General features: G+C 35.9%; 1 protein-coding gene across 15 annotated transcripts in view; it reads left to right on the top strand.

Moving 5' to 3' along the window:
* RyR (Ryanodine receptor) overlaps nucleotides 1–19,730 on the top strand; it is a 298,251-nt gene that overhangs the window by 212,335 nt on the left and 66,186 nt on the right. For 10 of the 15 annotated variants that reach the window (XM_089649715.1, XM_089649711.1, XM_089649707.1 and 7 more), the window contains 10 exons: nucleotides 763–856; nucleotides 1,327–1,464; nucleotides 3,998–4,015; nucleotides 6,623–6,779; nucleotides 9,651–9,771; nucleotides 11,244–11,448; nucleotides 12,617–12,771; nucleotides 14,121–14,298; nucleotides 16,609–16,744; nucleotides 18,483–18,607. In XM_089649715.1, coding sequence (XP_089505841.1) covers nucleotides 763–856; nucleotides 1,327–1,464; nucleotides 3,998–4,015; nucleotides 6,623–6,779; nucleotides 9,651–9,771; nucleotides 11,244–11,448; nucleotides 12,617–12,771; nucleotides 14,121–14,298; nucleotides 16,609–16,744; nucleotides 18,483–18,607 — 1,327 coding nt within the window. The remainder of the gene's footprint in view (nucleotides 1–762; nucleotides 857–1,326; nucleotides 1,465–3,997; nucleotides 4,016–6,622; nucleotides 6,780–9,650; nucleotides 9,772–11,243; nucleotides 11,449–12,616; nucleotides 12,772–14,120; nucleotides 14,299–16,608; nucleotides 16,745–18,482; nucleotides 18,608–19,730) is intronic. The other 5 variants (XM_089649709.1, XM_089649710.1, XM_089649716.1 and 2 more) reach the window with 1 other exon arrangement.

Genomic DNA, 19,730 nt, shown 5'->3' with positions numbered 1-19,730 from the left:
TATTTATCTATTCACTTATACATACAGTTTATAGGTATACATGTTGACATTGGGTGCAAGTAATACAGATAGATGTTCCATATATAAAAAAATGGTAGTAGAATGAAATGTGATATGCAATTGTAAATACATGATTGAAGCTTAGGTAGTAATGTTCTGTGAACACTTCACTAGGAGAACCTGTGCCGAGGTGTTCGACAATTTTTATTGTCTGTCTCCTTAAATATGTACCAAATAACATAGTTAACACAGGTTTTATTTTGAAAAATGTATTGAATTTACCATGCAATTTATCGCTGTTAGTGTCAATGCAGAGAATTCTAATAAAAAAAATATGAATTTCATATATTATTTTTTATGAAATCCGGCGCCCAACATGGGGCAGATTTTTTAATTTCATATATTATTTTTGTATGAAATCTGGCGCCCAACATGGGGCAGAATTTTTTTATTTTTTATATTTTGATCACATCAGCTGTGACGTTTTTGTAAGGTCTATTCTAAACTGAGGAAGACATTGCATGACCAAGTGAATCAAATACTTGAGTCGCATTAGCAAAAGAGTATGTACGAGATGTTGAATGTGAATGAAGCAATCCTTCCTGCCTACCCCTGTCGAGAAACGGCGTTTATGCTTAGTTAATCATTTATTTAGATTTCACATATATATTTTTTATGAAATTTGGCCACCAATATTTCAGCTGAATTTTTTTTTATTGCATTCGTTGTTGAGCCATTTTGATGATTCTTATTCGATTGCAGAAAACTGGAAAATGGCTGGGTGTATGGTGAAAGCAGGTCTGAATCGCAGAAGTGCCACCCCAGGCTCAAGCCGTACAACATGCTCAACGATTATGTAAGTTATTAAAAATTATCTCCACAAAGTTAAAAAGATCCAGGCTATAGAAATCTTAACATAACTAATCCAAAATACTGGTTAGTGCAGTGGTTCTTAACCTGGGTTAAGACGCAATGTACGCCTGCTGAGTCTGTTCTACGGATATTTCAATGGAGCTTGCTCTAAGGAACTAGCAGCATTGATCCCCTGTCAGCATCAATCCCTGTGAAACATCACTTCATAGTTGATGTTGGCTTCATGAAAACGGGATCTCTTCCAAGACCCGCATTAATAAATCCCTTCCTATAGCTCCTACCTTAATCCACCTCACAATGCTGCCCAATCAGGTGGCGATACAGTTCCCCTGTCTTTACCCTGTATAGACAGGGGAACTCTTGAAAGATGTCACATAAAAATTTAATAAAGTTTATTAGTAACCTGCAAATGTTTATTTCGGCATTAAAAATCACTATAATATATTTTTTCAGGAAAAAGAGCGCTACAAGGAGCCGGTTAGAGAATCACTAAAAGCGCTTCTGGCCATCGGGTGGTCCGTGGAGCACTCAGAAGTGGATATTCCCACTTCTAACAGGAGTTCCATGAGGAGGCAGTCCAAAAGCAATGTGGTATTGTATTTGTTACACTGTGTTATAAATGTTATGTGTCCCTGTTGTATGTAGTCGTACATGTTAAGCTAATTTTTGTGGCACCCTTTTGTAGTTGATATAAATAGCAGACCCATGCTCTTACAACTAATGGCTAAATACACATTATGCCATACATCGCACCGAGCCGCTCAAAACTTTATATAATTTTTTTTTTTAATGTCAAACTGCACGAGAGTGTCTGTAGCCAGTGAGACTATGGCATTGGTGGGAACCAAACATGGCCAAAGCCATTTCAAGCAATTTTTCAATTATTCTGAATGGTAGTCTTACACTAAGGCGATACTGAGAGTATCTGAGGGACGGCCGGCATAGTCCAGTGGTAACGCATTGGACTGCCATTCCGAAGGTCGCGGGTTCGAACCCGGCGTGCACAAATAAATTTTATTTGATTAATTTGTGTTATTTCACAATTAATTAATTAAAATAATATACAGTATATTTGCGGCACATTCCAGAGTGGAAGATACTACCAGTATCGCCCTGGTGTAAGACCACCATTCAGAATTGAAACGTTGCTCCAAATGGCTTTAGCCGTGTTTAGTGACTAGATCTGAATAGCCAGGTACTTCCCCACCTTCCTCTTTCCCTTCCCCACTTACCTTCAGCCTCACAACATCCTCCAATTGGGGATGCCATAGTCTCACTGGCTCCAGACGGGAGCAGTTGGGACTCTTGTGAGGTATTCACTGTAAAAAAAAAAAAAAAAATCTTCCACTCTGGAACGTGTCGCAAATACACTATATATTATTTTTAATCATTTTATTGTGCCGGGATTTGAACCTGCGACCTCCAGCTTGCTAGTCGAGAGCCTTGTCAAAAGGGAGATTCCTTTGATGGAAAGGCCTAAACATACTTTTATGTTACAGTAATTGATTTCATATGCTTTATTTTTTCTTTTTGACTGCTTAATTATTTATTTGCTACACGGGAACGGCTCAGTATGTTGTGCAGGCGTCGTGTGCACGAAGCTAATAATTAAAAAAATTTATAAACTTTTTTATGTTTGTAGCATCACATAATTTGGGATTCGTTGTGATTATATTGTCGAATTACATCAAAATTTAGGTCGGGTGGTTTAAAACTCTTGTTAAATTAGATGACCGTCAAACTGACGATCAGCGCAATTTTAAATATTTGACATTTTAACGGTCTTTGTTAAACTCCAATTCTCGGTCTGTTTCATATGTTGATCAAATTGTAATCAGCTGAATAGCATAAAAACATGTTACTTTATGCTCGACAACTACCCGTTCATTATTTGATCAAAAGCTGAAACAAACCGAGAATCAGCATTTATAGTTAACAATAATTCATTTGTCATCAAATGTGATGGAGTTTAAAATATTCCAATCTAAAGCCGGATCTCCTGCAACAAAAACATGTACACATTTTGTGGCCCAAATGGCCAATGTTGCAAATTTTTCATTTTTATACAAACATTTTGTTCAACATTTAGCTCATTATTTGCACAAACATTTTATCAATGTTTGCACAATCATTTCTATCAATGTTTGCACAAACATTGTATCAATGTTTGCACAAACATTTTGGTCAATGTTTGCACAAAAAATATGGTCATTGTTTTCACAAAAATTTTGTTCAATGTTTTCACAAACATTTTGTTCAATGTTTTCACAAACATTTTGTTCAATGTTTTCACAAACATTTTGTTCAATGTTTTCACAAACATTTTGTTCAATGTTTTCACAAACATTTTGTTCAATGTTTTCACAAACATTTTGTTCAATGTTTTCACAAACATTTTGTTCAATGTTTTCACAAACATTTTGTTCAATGTTTTCACAAACATTTTGATCAATGGTAACATAATGTTTGTACAAAATATTTCATTTATTTTAGCGATGTTAGCACAAATATTTGGTTCAATGTATGCCTAAACATTTTGGTTAATGTTTACACAAACATTATGTTCGATATTTGCATCTTTGCAATAATTGAAAAAATCTTTGTTCAATGTTTCTACAAAGATTTTTTCAAATGTTTATGCAAAGAATGTCGCAGAAGATCCGACTTTATTCAAAATATTTTTTGTTTATACACACACAGTCCTTGATATTCTTTTCTTGCCAAAAATGCCTAAATGTTGTTTAAAAACTGCTTGCTTTAATCAAAATTATATTGTAATTTAAAATAATTTTTACTAAACAATAGTAAACCTTGAAATTAACAGCGAAAAGTAATATATTATTGTAAATTAGTTAAAATATTTAATTCTGGTAAGTCATGATAACAGCTTTTTAAAAACAATATTAAAAAAATGTAGTATTCATTCACTGTCAAAGTAGAAAATTATGTATTTTTTAATATGTTGGTTAATTTTCTAAGATCCGTAATACCCCAGTAATAACTGTGTAATGTTTGTTGTAATAATAATTGTCGCATCCTGTTCTAATAACTGTTCCATTCCATATAAATAATAATATGTTTTCCCCTACAAAAACGCACTCGTCCTGTTTTTGGTTCTGTCCAGCCGGGTGATTCAATTGAGGTATTCCATCATTTCATCATTAATTATTACATATATTCATAATTTCGTAAATAGTCCTTACCTCCTGTGGGGTCTAGCATGATCAAATTGATAACTCAACAATTGCTGATCATAGGATCAGCAATTGTTGATCCAATGATCAGCAATTGTTGAGCAGCAACTTTACTTTCAACGATTTTATATCGAAATCACTAGCACGGTTGCGCTGTCGATAGCCGAACCGATATTGACACCAATTAAATAAGAAATCGTTCTACAATAGCAACACTGACGAATCTCTTTATGGATTTACATTCCTAAAGATCAAACGGTTATTTAAAAATTAAAATTACTAATAATTTGATAATGTCGAATTGAGAAACATTGTTAATCCGCATATGACACTAAAAATGAGTTAATTAGTTAATGAGGTTTTTAGTCATAATCATAACTAGTGATATTTGAACAAATTTCATTTCTCCAAGCAGGAAAGCAATCAATTGATCGCGTATACAATTTCTTTCAGTTCTAAAAGCTTCATTAGTTCACCTCTGTTTATTAACAAGCCTAATAATGTGTGGTAAAACCATGTATGATAGTGTGAGAAATGTGGAGATCCGCAAAGAGTGCAAGGCAGATGTAAGCGTAATAAGTAAGATCAAGAAAGGGACGCTTAGATGATTTGGGCATCTAGAGCGAATGAGCGAAGAAAGGAGTGTAAGTGGAATATACGATGCAAATGTGAATGGTAGCAAAACTCATGGACGACCAATTTAATCAGATACTTGAGTCGGGCCATGTCAAGAGTCAGAATAATAGAAGAGTATGTATGAATGTGAATGAGGCAAGAAGTGTGTGCAAAGACCGAGTTGTTTGGCGGTCCGTCATTGTAATATTGTATTGTAATATTGTTTTATCGATCGACCATGCTGGGTCCCCAGGGTATCTAGCACGGTCAATCGATATAACCTTCTATTAATAAGATATTGACGAAATCTATCATCTATGGTCAGTCGGCGATATTTGCGAGCACGGTCAACAATTGACAACAAATGTTTCGACGGCCGATAGACAAATTTTCGCGCAGCCTCCAAAGTGTCAGGTAAGCTTCGGTTAACAATCAATATATCATCTTCTAACAATCAATATACATCTTTTTTTAATTAAGTCATTTGTTATGCAAAATTACTGGCTTATTAAAGAATGCAGGTGAACTAATGAAGCTCTTAGAATTGAGAGAAGTCGTATACGCGATCAATTGAATCCGTTCGAGATTAAAGATACTTAAGTTGTTCAAATATAACAAGTTGTGGCTAAATTACTTTATTTAGTATATTTAACATAAACTATTTGACTCTCTTTTTAGTGTCAAAAAGAGTGTCAACAAGCGGATTATCAATACATATTAAAAAAAGTATTTCAATTCAATATTGTCAATTAATCATATTGAAGTTTGATATTTTTTTTTATTTATTTTTTTATATTAACTCCACACAGGAGGCCCTGAAGAAAATAATTTCCCTCAGGGCCTATGTCATCTTTGGGGATGCTGTGTGGAGGGTCTTTTTGTGGAGAGAAAGGAGTGAACATGGGTCTTGAAGAGTCCCATGTTGTAGGAGGGAGGAAACACAGAGGCCGGCAGTTCGTTCCACAGCCGAGCTGTTGAACTTAAGAACGAATCGTAGAAGCGACCCGTTCTCATGTGACAAATGTCAACCGTGTACAAATGTTGGGCGCGCGTTTGGCGTGTATCCCGACTACGCACCGGTGCCGAAGGGATCAATGACGCTAGTTCCTCAGAGCATCTTCCATTGTAATACCGATAGAACAAGGACAGCATACCTACCTGACGCCTGTGCTCTAAAGATTGCAGTCCGTTTGTTAAGATTGGGGAATCTATCAAACGGACCGCCCGTTTTTGCACAGTCAAGGGTTGATATTTAGGAAAGTTGAACCAGACAATGCCCGTTAGTGTTGCAATCGTAAAACGATTTCTTATTTTATGGTGATTTGTTTTTGGGGTATTATGCCGTGTTGGGCTACCTCCTTCTTCAGCCAACGTTTCGGACAGCATTGCAGTGTCCATCATCAGGGCAAATGTGTAATCATCATGGCAGATTATACAACTGATGATGGACATCTGTTGATTAGTGCAACATGGCACAATATTCTAAAACAAATCACTATTGGCCGTGAAAATCTCAAATCATACCTGATTTCTTATTTATTTCGTGTCAAATGATATAAAATTGTAGGAAGTTAAGCCTATCGATCCGATACTGTTAAGTTATCAATTTGACCATGCTATACCCTCTTATAAGCTATAAGTTGTTTTTACCAAACAACTACTGCTAGGGGCGGCACCACAATCTAATATGCATACTACATGGCAGAACAAACCTATTGCCTTAGCACAGCATGACACGGGGTATGGTGCTGCTAATTAATATCATTCTTAATATTTTCAACATAAATCTTGAAGATTTGAAGAGAAATCCTCTTAATTTAAGCCATTTCAACTTGAAATGCCTAAACACACCAGTCTAATTAACTTTTATGTTGAAATAAAATACTATTTTAATTATTGACCCGTTTGGAGAAAAATAATTTATTGGTTAATGTTGCCAGGTCGACTCTGCCACACCGTTCAACTACAACCCGCACCCAGTGGATATGACCAACTTGACACTCTCCAGGGAAATGCAAAACATGGCGGAAAGATTGGCCGACAATGCCCACGACATCTGGGCAAAGAAGAAGAAAGAAGAATTGATGGTGAACGGAGGTAAGAATGTCGAATTATTTTGTTTACATTATTTTATTAGGTATATTGTAGCGCCCTTCGTGGCAGCCGGACGCGCCCTCGCGTACTCCAACCGCTTTGTGTTATTTTTAGTATTTTCAAGGGAAATGAGGCAACATACCTTTGAAATTATTTTGTAAATCAGTCAATCAACATTTTAAATTCACTTAAATATTAGTAATCCGAACTTTATAGTAATGTGATTAGAGTGCAGTGTGTTAAAAATGAATAATCGATAATTCTGCTAAAAATATTCGAAATTCGATGAAGTTGAACTTGGGACGAGGATCGGTAACTGTGGGTACGCCAGATGTTTTCAATGGAATTCTTGGAAACTCTGAAGGCCCTAAGAAATGTTTATTTAAGCCCAGGGTAATTTATTATCCCGCCCGTCGCCTTTTATTGCGGTCACAATGCACTACTAACACAATCACCAGGAACAAGATTACATGGAGATGAATGATGGCCTTGCCAAACGTCACAGCGGTGCTGCCAGGGTCTGTTATCTGTGTGAGGATACTGTATCAGCGCTTAATTAGCAGCAGACACATACCTGGACGGATGACGAACCTCGTGCTGGCACTGTTGGTGGACTCTCTCGCTGCAGCAGCTGGTCCAGTTTCCTCACCACCTAGGATTCTTGCTGCAGAGTTTCCATCTTCTATCTTCGTATCACCTGTTCCTGTACTTCATCACCTGTTCATGTACTTCATTTTATTTAACTTATTTTTGTAATAGTTATATTTTGTAATACCTGCATCAACTGTAAAGCGCCCCTGAGGTGATATCTCACAAAAGCGGCGCTATACAAATTATCCAATAAATAAATACAAATTCGAGATATATCGAGAAATATGTTCTCTTTGTCAGGATGAGTTGCATCTTAAAGCTAAATATTGATTAATATTGAGAGACGGTTAGAGTGCGGCGGGGAGAGGCAAACCCAAATCGGCAGAAGAATAATATTAATTAAATAGTTTCCACAAGGGCCTAAGAATAGAGGGAGTTAATGGTCGTTAGAAGGGGAAATGTTACGATTTTTTTTCAGATTAATAATCATATTTAAAAAATGCAAACTTCTGGCGCCCGGTTTGAGTCCATGGTCCTCATAATATATGTGAATACCGCACAAGAGTCCCAACTGCTCCCAACCATCTGGAGCTAGTGAGACTATGGTATCCTCAATTGGGATATGCTGTGAGGCTGAAGGTAGTGAGGACGGAAAGGAGATGGGAAAGAGGATGGTGGGGAAGTACTATTATTATATTGCTATAAAGATCTTGTCGCCAAACATGGCTAAAGCCATTTCAAGCTTTCAATTCTGAATGGTGGTCTTACACGCATGCCGCAAACATACTACAGGGTTTTCCAATAAGAGGTGTTATTTTAAATAGCCCGCTATTTCGGTAGATGTTACTTTTGAAGCTGTCATTTTTTGACATTTGACAAGTAAAAACTATGCCATTAATAAAAATGGAACGATACACGCTTCAACAACGCATTGAAATTATTAAAATTCACTTGAGTGAATCAAATGCAAATCATCTTGAGTGATGAGGCCCATTTCCACCTCGGTGGCTTCGTCAACAAGCAAAATTGTCGCATCTGGGGCTCGGAAAACCCAAGAGTTATTGTTGAAAAGCCTCTCTATCCTCAACGTTTCACTGTTTGGTGCAGTTTATGGTCCGGCGGAGTCATTGGACCTTACTTTTTCGAAAATGAGGCTGGAGCAACAGTTACGGTGAATGGATTGCGCTATCGAGAGATGATTAATGATTTTTTATGGCCGGAATTGGATGGTATTGATTTGGACAACGTTTACTTTCAACAAGACGGCGCTACGTGCCACACAAGCAACGAAACCATTGATCTTTTACGATTGAATATCAAAATAACACCTCTTATTGGAAAACCCTGTATATATTATTTTAAATGGACAAATTGTCAAATATGATTTGATCCTGCGATCTCCTAATCTCTAGTCGAGAGCCTTACCCCTCCACCACGGAGACCGTGAATTTATTACGGAAAGATGGTTACAAGTATTTTGAAGTGGTTTATTTTTGGGATATTACGCCGTGTTGCACTACCTTTTTTCTTTAGCAAACGTTTTGGACAGCATTACACTGCATAATACCTCAAAAAACCACCACTACAAATGTATCCCTATTTCATAAAGTCAGTAACAACTACTAATAATAATAATAATATAATATCTTTATTAATTTTAATCTTGACAAATTTTCAAACTATAACTATAGAAATACATGAAAGACTGTTTTGTGTACTTGGTTTATAAATTAGATGAGTATATAATTTTATCAATGGAAAGGAATATATAAACAGTAGGTAAAATAAATGTAAATAATAGAAATGTTAATGTAGTTATGTGTTGAGGTTTATCATAGCCCGCCTCACTAGGCTTAGCCTGTGTTGAGGCAGCTAACTACCAAGTTTATTTATAGTACTAAAACGTACCTACAATTATACAACAATACGAACACTCAATAGTTGGGTAGCATCAATATCAATACATCATTTACCAAGTTCGTTTATAGTCCTAATAATATACCTACAATTATATGAAAATACATACAATAATTAGGTTGCATCAATAACTGCGAATTTGGATGAGTGCACCGGTAAAGGCCCTATCATAACTTTTGATCCAGAACCAAACTGTTTATAACTAAATTATTTATCTCAAGAGGCGAGCCTCTGCTTTGCGATATGTCTAGAAAATGAAATTAAAGATCGGCCACGTTAAACCAACATCACATATCAGAAGAAGAAAGATTAGTGGATGATTTTGATATCCTTCATTACTAATTCTTATTTATTTATTTATTACAGGTGGGATCCATTCTCAGTTGGTTCCCTACGATCTGCTCACTGACAAGGAGAAGAGAAAGGACAGGGAACGCTCTCAAGAATTCTTGAAGTATCTTCAGTACCAGGGATACAAATTGCACAGGTCATTTTCATGATTATTATTTTTTACTTTAACTCCACACATGAGATGACACTCCAAACATCACCCTTTGGGGATGCTGTGTAGTGGGTCATCTTGAGGAGAGGAAGGAGTGTATGACAGAAGAGAGATTGACAAATCGTTCCACAGCCGAGCTATTGGTCATATTAACCTTTTGAACGCGTTAATTTGCTCCGTTTTATCTATACCCGTACGCGGTACATATTTTCAAATACCTATGCACGCAATTAAATGTCAAATTATAGCATTCTGGCATGATTTATTGGACTATATAGACAGAACAGATTATTCTCCACAATATGAAAACAAATCCTCGTGTGTCAACACTCTTAGATGTTTATAAAAACAAAAACATAAAACTTCATACAAAGACGTACCGTATCTTTTGAATGTGGTCCTGCCATTCACTCGGCGTCATAAATAAACCACTCTCGGCGTGTGTGTACTTAGGCCACTGCGTTGATAGACACAAGTGGGACACCATGATCACTTATCATTCTCAGTTATGAAAAGTTGTGAATGACATACTAGTACTAACGCCATCCGTTGACAAAAATGTAAACTAAAGGACTAAAAGGCGCGCACTTGATTATCGATCGTTTTTTATGAAATACAATTTTATTTTTGAGAAATTCTTGTAGATGTCAGCATCGTGATAGTTCTACGAATGTCCAAGTGAGCAAGAAATACATTTATGACGAAAGAGCGCTGGAATATTGGCCGTCAAAGTTTCCGTAACAACAGTTGATACGGCCGCGTGCAAAGTGTTACAAATTTGTAACTTTTGTGTAATATTCAATGAAAACTTGACATTCATTGCACACATCAACTATATAACTAATAAGGCTTTAAAGATGCTTGGCTTCCTTTGCTGAACTTTAATTGATTTTTAGTCCTTAGATTGTATGAAAACTCTCTATATTTCATTAGTCAGAAGTCAAATGAAATATAATTCACCTATTTGGTCCCCTTTGTATAAAGTTCACTCTAATAAGAAAGAGTTCAGCACAAATTTCTTAGGAACGTAAATTTTAAGCTCAGAATTCCAATTGAATACATTAATTATGTCGGTTTGATGAATCAATTGCATCTACTGTCCGATAGTAGAATTGTTTCAGACCTGCTTGTGTTACACAGAGTCATTAACAACTTAATTGACAGTCCTGCCATCGTTGCCACTATTAAATTCTATGTGCTGACTAGGAATACAACCCAAAATATAACTTTCTATTCTTCTGCAATACACACACAACCAACTATCAGACACACTCTAACTAATAGATAATAAATAAAATAAAACAAATTGGATGCATGATCTATCGTTTAACATCCTCACCTCATAGTTTATGGCTGGTGTAAATCCCCATAGAAGTGAAAACAGAACCAAGTGACAAGAGAAATTAGTAAAACAGGAGTTAAATGATTCTATTAAATTAATGTCCCTTTAATTTCAGGCCATCGCGCGCCGGCCAGTCGGAGACGGAGCAAGCGGCTGCTGGTGTTGCGGTCGAGCTGCGTTTTGCCTACTCCCTGCTGGAAAAGCTGATTCAATACCTGGATAGGGCTACCATCAACATGAAGCTGCTCAAACCTTCGACAACCTTCAGCAGGAGAACCTCATTCAAAACCAGCACCAGGGACATCAAATTCTTCTCCAAGGTTAATATTTGAACGCATTTGAGATGGAAAAACGCCAGAAGACAAAATAGATTATAAGAATTCATCTTTGCAAACTTTAACGCGTACCTTGTAGCAAACCGACAAAGGATGAAATTTTGGAATTGTGATGAGAATCATGGTTAAAAACAAAATCAGTCCCTAAATCTTCATAGGGTTGCATTTCTGGAAAAATCATCCGACTTTTTTTATATACAGACATCTACAGCTTGTCAAGAAGTGTATATTTTACTAAAATAATAAAATATTGTAATTTCTTAAAACATAACAACTTTTATAGTTTTTTTTTTTTTTTTTTTGTACCACAGATTAATCACACAGTATTTTTTTTTTACAAGATAATATATATTACAAAATAATAGCAATAATGTATTATTTCCAATAAAAGAGTTTACAAAACTCATTTCGGGAAAGACAACATTAGATTAAAGACAAGACAATATTAAAATTACTGCTCTAGGTGTCCTTTTCTTGTGCAATCAAACACAGATAGCAAATAATTCAAAATAGAGTCATGCGAGCAATATTGAATTGTAGTAGATATTCTAAGATAATTATTATGCTGTAAAAACTAGGAGGTTTAATTGTGAGACAGTGAATAATTTACAATACTGTAATATTTATATTTAAGCTTAAATATAAGATGCTCCCGAAATACATGTTTAATAATGTAAATTTTAATTTCGCAATACATCCATCCCCACGAGAAACTGTGGAGATTTTAGACTTCCGAAAACAAATTAGTTGGGAACCCAAAATAATCTCTATTTTAAAGGATTAAGATTTTAATGAGCTACCGACAGATGTTAAAGAAGCTAAAAGCTTTGCTGCTTTTCGTGGGTTATACCTAAATACTATAAAGAATAATTTTTAGATGTATTGTAAAGTGTCCATAATGTCATAGAAATAAGAAATAATTAAAAGGTTTAAACTAAATATAGAAATTTAATTTATTTTATAATTAAATAAAAAACATACAAAAAAAGATAAATAGATTTAAAGAAATTAACGCAGAAGTTATTTTGGAGTTCTAAATAAAGAATGTATCACTCATTAATAAAACTGCTGAGGAAATAGCTTTTAAGAGCTTTTGCCAATGTATTTTTGTTTATTGCTCGAAACGAAACATCTGCTAATTGTAAATTTGTAGGTGGTGTTGCCATTGGTGGAGAAATACTTCTCAACTCACAGAAACTACTTCATAGCTGTCGCAACGGCAACCAACAACATCGGCGCTGCCAGCTTGAAGGAAAAAGAAATGGTTGCCTCGCTGTTCTGCAAGTTGGCTAGTTTGCTCAGATCCAGGTAAGAAAAAATATCAGAATTATGCTTCTTTTGTGACGCCCCACAATTATCGCTAATTGTGCAAACAAGAGTTCAATTTAATTTGGGAGGCGGGTATAGATACCACCGTCCCATTCATTGGATAACCAAACCTCTGTCGAAGGACACATGCTACCGCCGGTGACTTAGCACGGGTGTCCGGGTTAATAGAGTGAGGTTTGTTCAGATCTTGGTGTCGGATGCTTCTGCCCACCAGCTGCGTACCAGGCAGGATCCGGAGAGGCCAGTTGAGGGAGACACTTTGACCTCTCCAGCTGGACTCTCTGACCCATGACCTCAGGGCCTCTAGTATGGAGTTAAAGTGACAACCATAGACATATGAATATTAGCAGACCTGCCCTAAGTGATTAAAAGCGTATTACTCCCCACTCCCCATACCGGTTCCATTGAAGCCGGCTGTGCTCGCGTATGGCCTCAAGTGAATTTAGAAAACGTGACGTCATCATTCTTGTGCGAACTATGGTCGAGGCATCATCGGTTCATTTTACGAAATAACACGGCAAAATGGTGACTTGTACTATGAAAACTTGTAAAAATATATGTGAAAAAGAAAATAAACCCAATTGTCGTATTACATTCCATATATAAGCATTATTTTACTTTATTTTAAGCATATTCACATCATATAATATGGATCAGTTGTAGAAACATATACTATCACATCGAGATACGTCTGGACGTGAAACACAAAGCTGGTTGGTTGCTGGGAAGTAAATTAAGAACATTTATAAAAGTGTCTTAACTAAATACATAAACGAAATATTCGACTCTGAAAATAGAAGAAATTTATTTTGCCGAATTTGGACTTGGCAAATTTGTTCATAACGTGGCGAGTAATTTGCGCTCCCATGTAAAAATGTCTATTCATTCAAAAGCAGATTTTACTTTTAAGAACTAAATGGTGATATTATAAGGCGAGATGCCTATATACTATCAGATTGATTTATTGACGAATCACAGTCAGCTTTACCCTCTTCGTTCTTCAACAGTTGATTTTACCCCTCATCCTTAATTTCTAGTCTATTAATATTCATATGTCTGTGGTGACAACCAATAATAAATAGACAACCACAATGATTAAATATTTTACACCGTTTTGTTTTTTTCTTCTTGGCCTATTCAGCTTTGGTTCAATTTTGATGACCATTTTATACTAGACGGATTAATAAAAGGCTGATCGAATACCGAAGCTTAAAATTTGACCAAAAGCTAACTGACCGAAAATCGGTAATTTCCGGGGAACGTTCAAATATGAATAATTTGTGACGAGGGTTCAATATTTGATTTGCTGTCATTTTTTTAAATATCAGATTGGCAGCCTTTGGAGCTGATGTAAGGATATCAGTACGCTGTCTCCAAGTCCTGGTGAAGGGAATCGATGCTAAGTCTCTGGTGAAGAACTGTCCAGAGTTCATCAGGACTTCCATGCTGACATTCTTCAACAACACTGCTGATGATTTGGGGCATACTATCTTCAACCTTCAAGAGGTACGATTCATTAATTATTACTTACGACATGTTGCTCGATCTGTGTGACGTAATTAATGTTTGTCGAAACTCCATACATTCATACATATACATTTTACAAGGACTGATTATATTCTTCTTCTTTCGTATGGTGGGGGTTCAGAGGGGAACATCTAGGTTAGTGAGCCAGTCTCAGTCTTACAGGAGTCGCACTGTAGACTCAATCAATCAATCCTGCCGGAGAATGAATGCAGCGGGCATTCTTTGACCACATTTTTCGGTAGTCTGTACTGCACCGCATTCACACATCGCCGACTCTTTAAGGCCTCACCTTTGCATCATATGTGCAGCTGTGGGAGGACCTTATTCTATTGATGACAGACCAGAGTTTACGAATCCAGGCTGTCTCTCAGTAGGGTTGTGCACGAGATGGGCATTTCTCTTGTCGGCTGATTGCCACTCAAGTTTCCACCTATCTTCTAGAGTGAGAAATTTCAAAAGTATTCGAAGAAGCCTGACACTTGAACATAGGACCGGTCAAGCGGTTATTCGTAACCCGCGAATAAATATAAATAAAAAGTTAAACACCATGGAAATTGGAGTGGAGTCCACGAATCTCGGCGCTGAGGCAATGACAAGAAGAATTATGTCCAACGGCAGTTGGTGCAGTCACAGTCATTGTGCGTATGTAATGCACAAATGGGACCAAAGTGACTTTGAATTATTTGAATGTGGACAAAGTCAATCTACAGAAAACTTCGTGGAAGAATATCCCCTCCGTCAGTTTCTCGGAGACACATCTGTGCTGAACCAAATAACTGCAGATTCCATTAACTGGCTGGTAAAACTCTGCATCTCACTTTGACCTTCACAAACTCTCTTCCGCCATAAGACGAAGAAAAAACCAGATGCAATAACAACTTGAACGCAAACAAGCTGTTTTTGTTCCCATGGTATCACCAAACCCTTCTTTATCTGCTGCGTAAATATTACTTCTGTAGATGTTACACAGATGAAGCTACATGCAAAAGTTTGAACACTTAGGACGGGTTGTTTCGGAGGATTTGAACAATTCATCAAATTTCAATGTTGATTTCTGGGTTCTGTGAAAGTCCTATTCAAGTTCTGTTATTATATCAGCGTAGGGTAGTTGCTTGACAGAACTTGAAAAAATCTTATACAGAACCTGAAAATTAACTTTGAAGAATTGTTCAAATTCTCCGAAAAAACCCGTCCTAAGGATGGGTTGTTTTGCAGAATTTGAACAATTCATCAAATATCAACGTTCATTTCCGGGTTCTGTGAAAGTCCTATTCAAGTTCTGTTTTTATATCATTATAGGCTAGTTGCTTGACAGTACGTAAATAATAACAAAACTTGAAAATAACTCTCCCAGAACTTGAAAATTAACTTTGAAAATTTGAAGAATTGTTCAAATTCTCTGAAACTACCCGTCTTTAGTTACAAGTTATAATGCTCCTGTATGATTTACCTTGCATGTTAAAGCTGTCAAGGCGAGAACAAACAAATAAATAAATTTTGTCATGTATCACATTTAGCCATTCACATGTAATTTTGTAATTGTTAACATACTTTTTTTCCAAAAAAACTTATATTAAACAAAAAAATTTATTATATCTCATTATGAATTATGAATCTAAGTAAGAATCGTGGCTCCCTTATCAGGCACAAGAGCTCCTCTTTTCTGATAAGGTATACATGACCATATATGAACCTTAATATTATATTTTGCAAAATATGTATGTAAATGTAACCCATATGATGTATATTAAAATAATAAAAATAAAAAAAAATAAAAAAAATACCTACTATTTTATTTATCTTTTATTGAAATTAATTAACTCTACCTTAACTTATCTATTCACCTACCTACCTTTCATATTATGTTTACTTTTATTTTTATTTTTATTTTTCCATTTAAAAATGTTTCTGTATGTTATGTTATGTAAAAGCTTGTTATGTGAAAAACTTGTTATGTAAAAGCCCACCAGGGCATTGAAATTAATAATAATAATTAATAATAGTAATAAATTAAAGTTATAAGTGAATATTACGCATTACAATGTTCATAATAAAACGCAACTACAATGTTCACAATAAATTGTTATTGCATCCAGCTTCTCAATTGAGAGAAGAATATTAAAGATACATCTTTATCTGTGTTCGAATCAACTCTGGATTCGATGCCTATACTTGGCTCTATAAAACCATGTTGTGTAACTGCTCGAGGATAATAGGTATGTTTTATAAATAAATAATTTGAAATGAAGTCGTAAATACTTTGTTAATGAAATGATTGTTTTCTTGCAGGGTAAATACAGCCACTTGCGTGGAACTCACTTGAAAACGTGCACATCGCTTTTCTACGTTAACAGCGTAATACTGCCCGTACTGACAGCAATGTTCGATCACCTGGCGGCTTGTGAATACGGCAGCGATATGTTGCGTAAGTACCCCATTCTATCCTCTGTTTAAACCTTTTATTATTAACCACTCGGAACATTAGAACGTCAAAAGACGTAAATATGATAATAGCGGTCAAGACATTAGTACGTCTTTTCACGTAAGCGCGCGAGATTTTACAAAAATCGATTTATTTCCATCACTAGTATACGGATTGCCATGATTTAAAAAACAGAGTATCGATAATGAATAACGCTACGCGTCTGCATTCAAAAATATCTATGGAATCTAAAGGTGCATTATCTGAGTCGATTGAATCTGTCAGCTTGTTCGTTCGTAATTTATTGCGTTTTTAAATAATTTATTAAAAATATTTTAGTTTGGACGGTTAATATTTTGAGGTGACCAATAGTTTTTAATTATATTTCTTCAATATATAAAGTGTTATTTCTTTATGATACTCAGAAAAAAGTACATTTTTCACAGCTTTGAAATAATGGTCAGCGATTTTTACATATTTTTGACGTTTTCAGAAAATGTATATTTAGAAACGCAAATATTTACGTATAACAAAACAATACGATAGTGAATTTCATAATCTTTCTTAAACATTTTTTAGAATGAGGCTACGTTTCCCAAAACGTGAGTTATGAAGCTTTTAACAAAACTCGTGAATAACACAAAAATTTCCGCGTTTTGACAGTTCGCAAAGGAACACAAAGTAAATAAAAGTCCTTTTCTGAGAGGTTAATAGATACACTGTCTGCAAAACTCCCGTAAGCAATCAGTTCACAGGTCCATGATGCTATCTAGCTATTCCTTGGATGGTAGCTCACATAGACAAGCAAATTGATATACCAGCCCATCAGAGAAAGCGGAAACAAACCAAGTTGTGCAGAGCAGGGACCGTCTTTGTCAATAAATGATTCTGACAGTATACAGGCAACTCGCATTGTAAAATCACTATTTAGTTCTCGAAAATAAAATCTGCTTACGAATTTCTAGTCCTTTTCACAATACCTTGCAAATTGCTGGCTGCATAAAAACTTAGATACAAATCCCAAATCGGGAAAACAAAAGTTCATTCTTGTTTCCGAAATCGAATATTTTGTTATACTATTTAGTTAAGACACTTTTACAAAGGTTTTATAGTTTATTCGCCTCACTCGTAAGCAGTTTGGTTAATAACTAACATTCAGTCCCTGTGCTGAAAAGTCCCACACGCTGCAAACCATTTTTAACCGCCTTCACTTTTCTGCGCAGGGTCAGGTTATTTCAACGTGCACTCTTCAACGGTCAACGAAACTTTATTTAAAGCATTCTTTAACTCTCCTAGTTCCAAAAATATGGTCACGTGGTTTGCCTTCAGCTCGTCGAAATGTACCCTGATTTCATGTTAGAACAAGTCTATTAATTTCGATGTCTATAGTTGCCGTTCACCTCTTGTCCTCGGGCCTTTCTATTCTGCTCCAATCTTCTGCTCAGTCTATCTACCTCTTCTTCCGTTGTAATAATAATAAATATTGGATCATTACTATAGCGCCGTTTTTACGAGAAAATCACCTGAAGGGCGCTTAACAACTAAATTAATACATTTAACCTATATCCTATCACTTATACTTATAATTAAGATTTATTACTGATGGCTTATAACTAAGATTAATAACTAGTGACTTACAACTAAGATTTATAGCTAGTGACTTAAGTATTGGATTAAGTGATTGGATTAGGTGATTGTAGTGTGAGTGATTGGTTTGTTGAATTGTTTATTATTTTTTCAGTTGATGAAATTCAAGTTGCATCGTACAAGATGCTGGCTTCCCTCTACGCTCTGGGTACTGATATCACCCTGACTCATGACAGAAAATACCTGAAGACAGAAATTGAGAGACACAAGTTCGCGCTGGTAAGAATAAAAGTGTAAATACTATACTATAAATTCGTAATGAATCAAAGTTCTTGGACTTGGACTGTTGGTAACATTTTTTTCTTACCACGGCAATTTTGTTGAGAAATCGGCAGATGCAGTGAGGTTGTGGCAATACTGTCCAAAATTGAACCTAATTTCTAGAGTGTCTTTAATCAAATACCCCACAAACTGATGACTGAAAATTTTCACTAACTTTGTAAACTGTAACTTTGCCTATATGTACTTGTTTTTTTGGTTTTATTTTTTCATTAACTCCACACAGGAGGCCCTGTAGAATATAATATCCCTAGGGGTCTGTCACCTATGTGTAATGTACGTAGTGTGTTGTTTAGGTGGAGGAAATTAATGAATGGGGGTACCTACTGCAATTCAATCTCTCTAATACGTTATATTTTAAGCTAATTGATTAAATAATACTGCTACGTCAGCGTTCCCAAAATGATTTCCAGAGTAAAGGACACGCAATTCATCGTTGAAAATATAACAAAACTGTTTGAATTCACTGCGCACAAATTCCAATGTGTGAATGTTGTAGTGCTAACATTGTACATTCGTATTTCTAAGCGAATACATTCCAGAAGCATTGGATTATGCATGATCAAAGTGATGCAAAATTCAGTCGCCGTCAAGGCGCTTCGATAATGCATGGAAAGATTTATATATCTGTACTGCTCTAACACGTGTTTTAACATAAATGTGTAATCTGTCGCGCTCATATCACCGTTTTGGCTAGGTCGGGCTGTCTCGATATCGCCCGATGCTGTTTCAGTAGTAGAGTAAAAGATGGTTCTGATTGCTCTTGCGCGGGAGTTTCGTACTAAAAGATAGATCAAATAATGACCTGGCGGGAATTACCACTGGTGCGTACTTTCGTACATCGATGACTGGTGCACAGATGTGGTTGTAAGTTGTTATGCGAAGACAAGCAGTGCAATGCACAAATGCGCATACCAAGGAACAGCCTCTGATCCCACCCACTATGGTGCATGACGATGGGTCAAGAGAGTCCGGCTGAAGAGGTAAAAAGTCTCCAACGTAGCTGATGGACAGAAGCATCCGTCGCCAAACCTCACCTCATGAACCAGGGCACTCCTGCTTA

Source organism: Hesperophylax consimilis, chromosome 30 (assembly GCF_061612785.1).
Source record: "Hesperophylax consimilis isolate HC1 chromosome 30, BYU_Hcon_1.0, whole genome shotgun sequence".
NCBI lineage: Eukaryota > Metazoa > Arthropoda > Insecta > Trichoptera > Limnephilidae > Hesperophylax > Hesperophylax consimilis.
The sequence above is the reverse complement of the archived record's forward strand: the minus strand, read 5'-3'. Positions and strand labels throughout refer to the sequence as shown.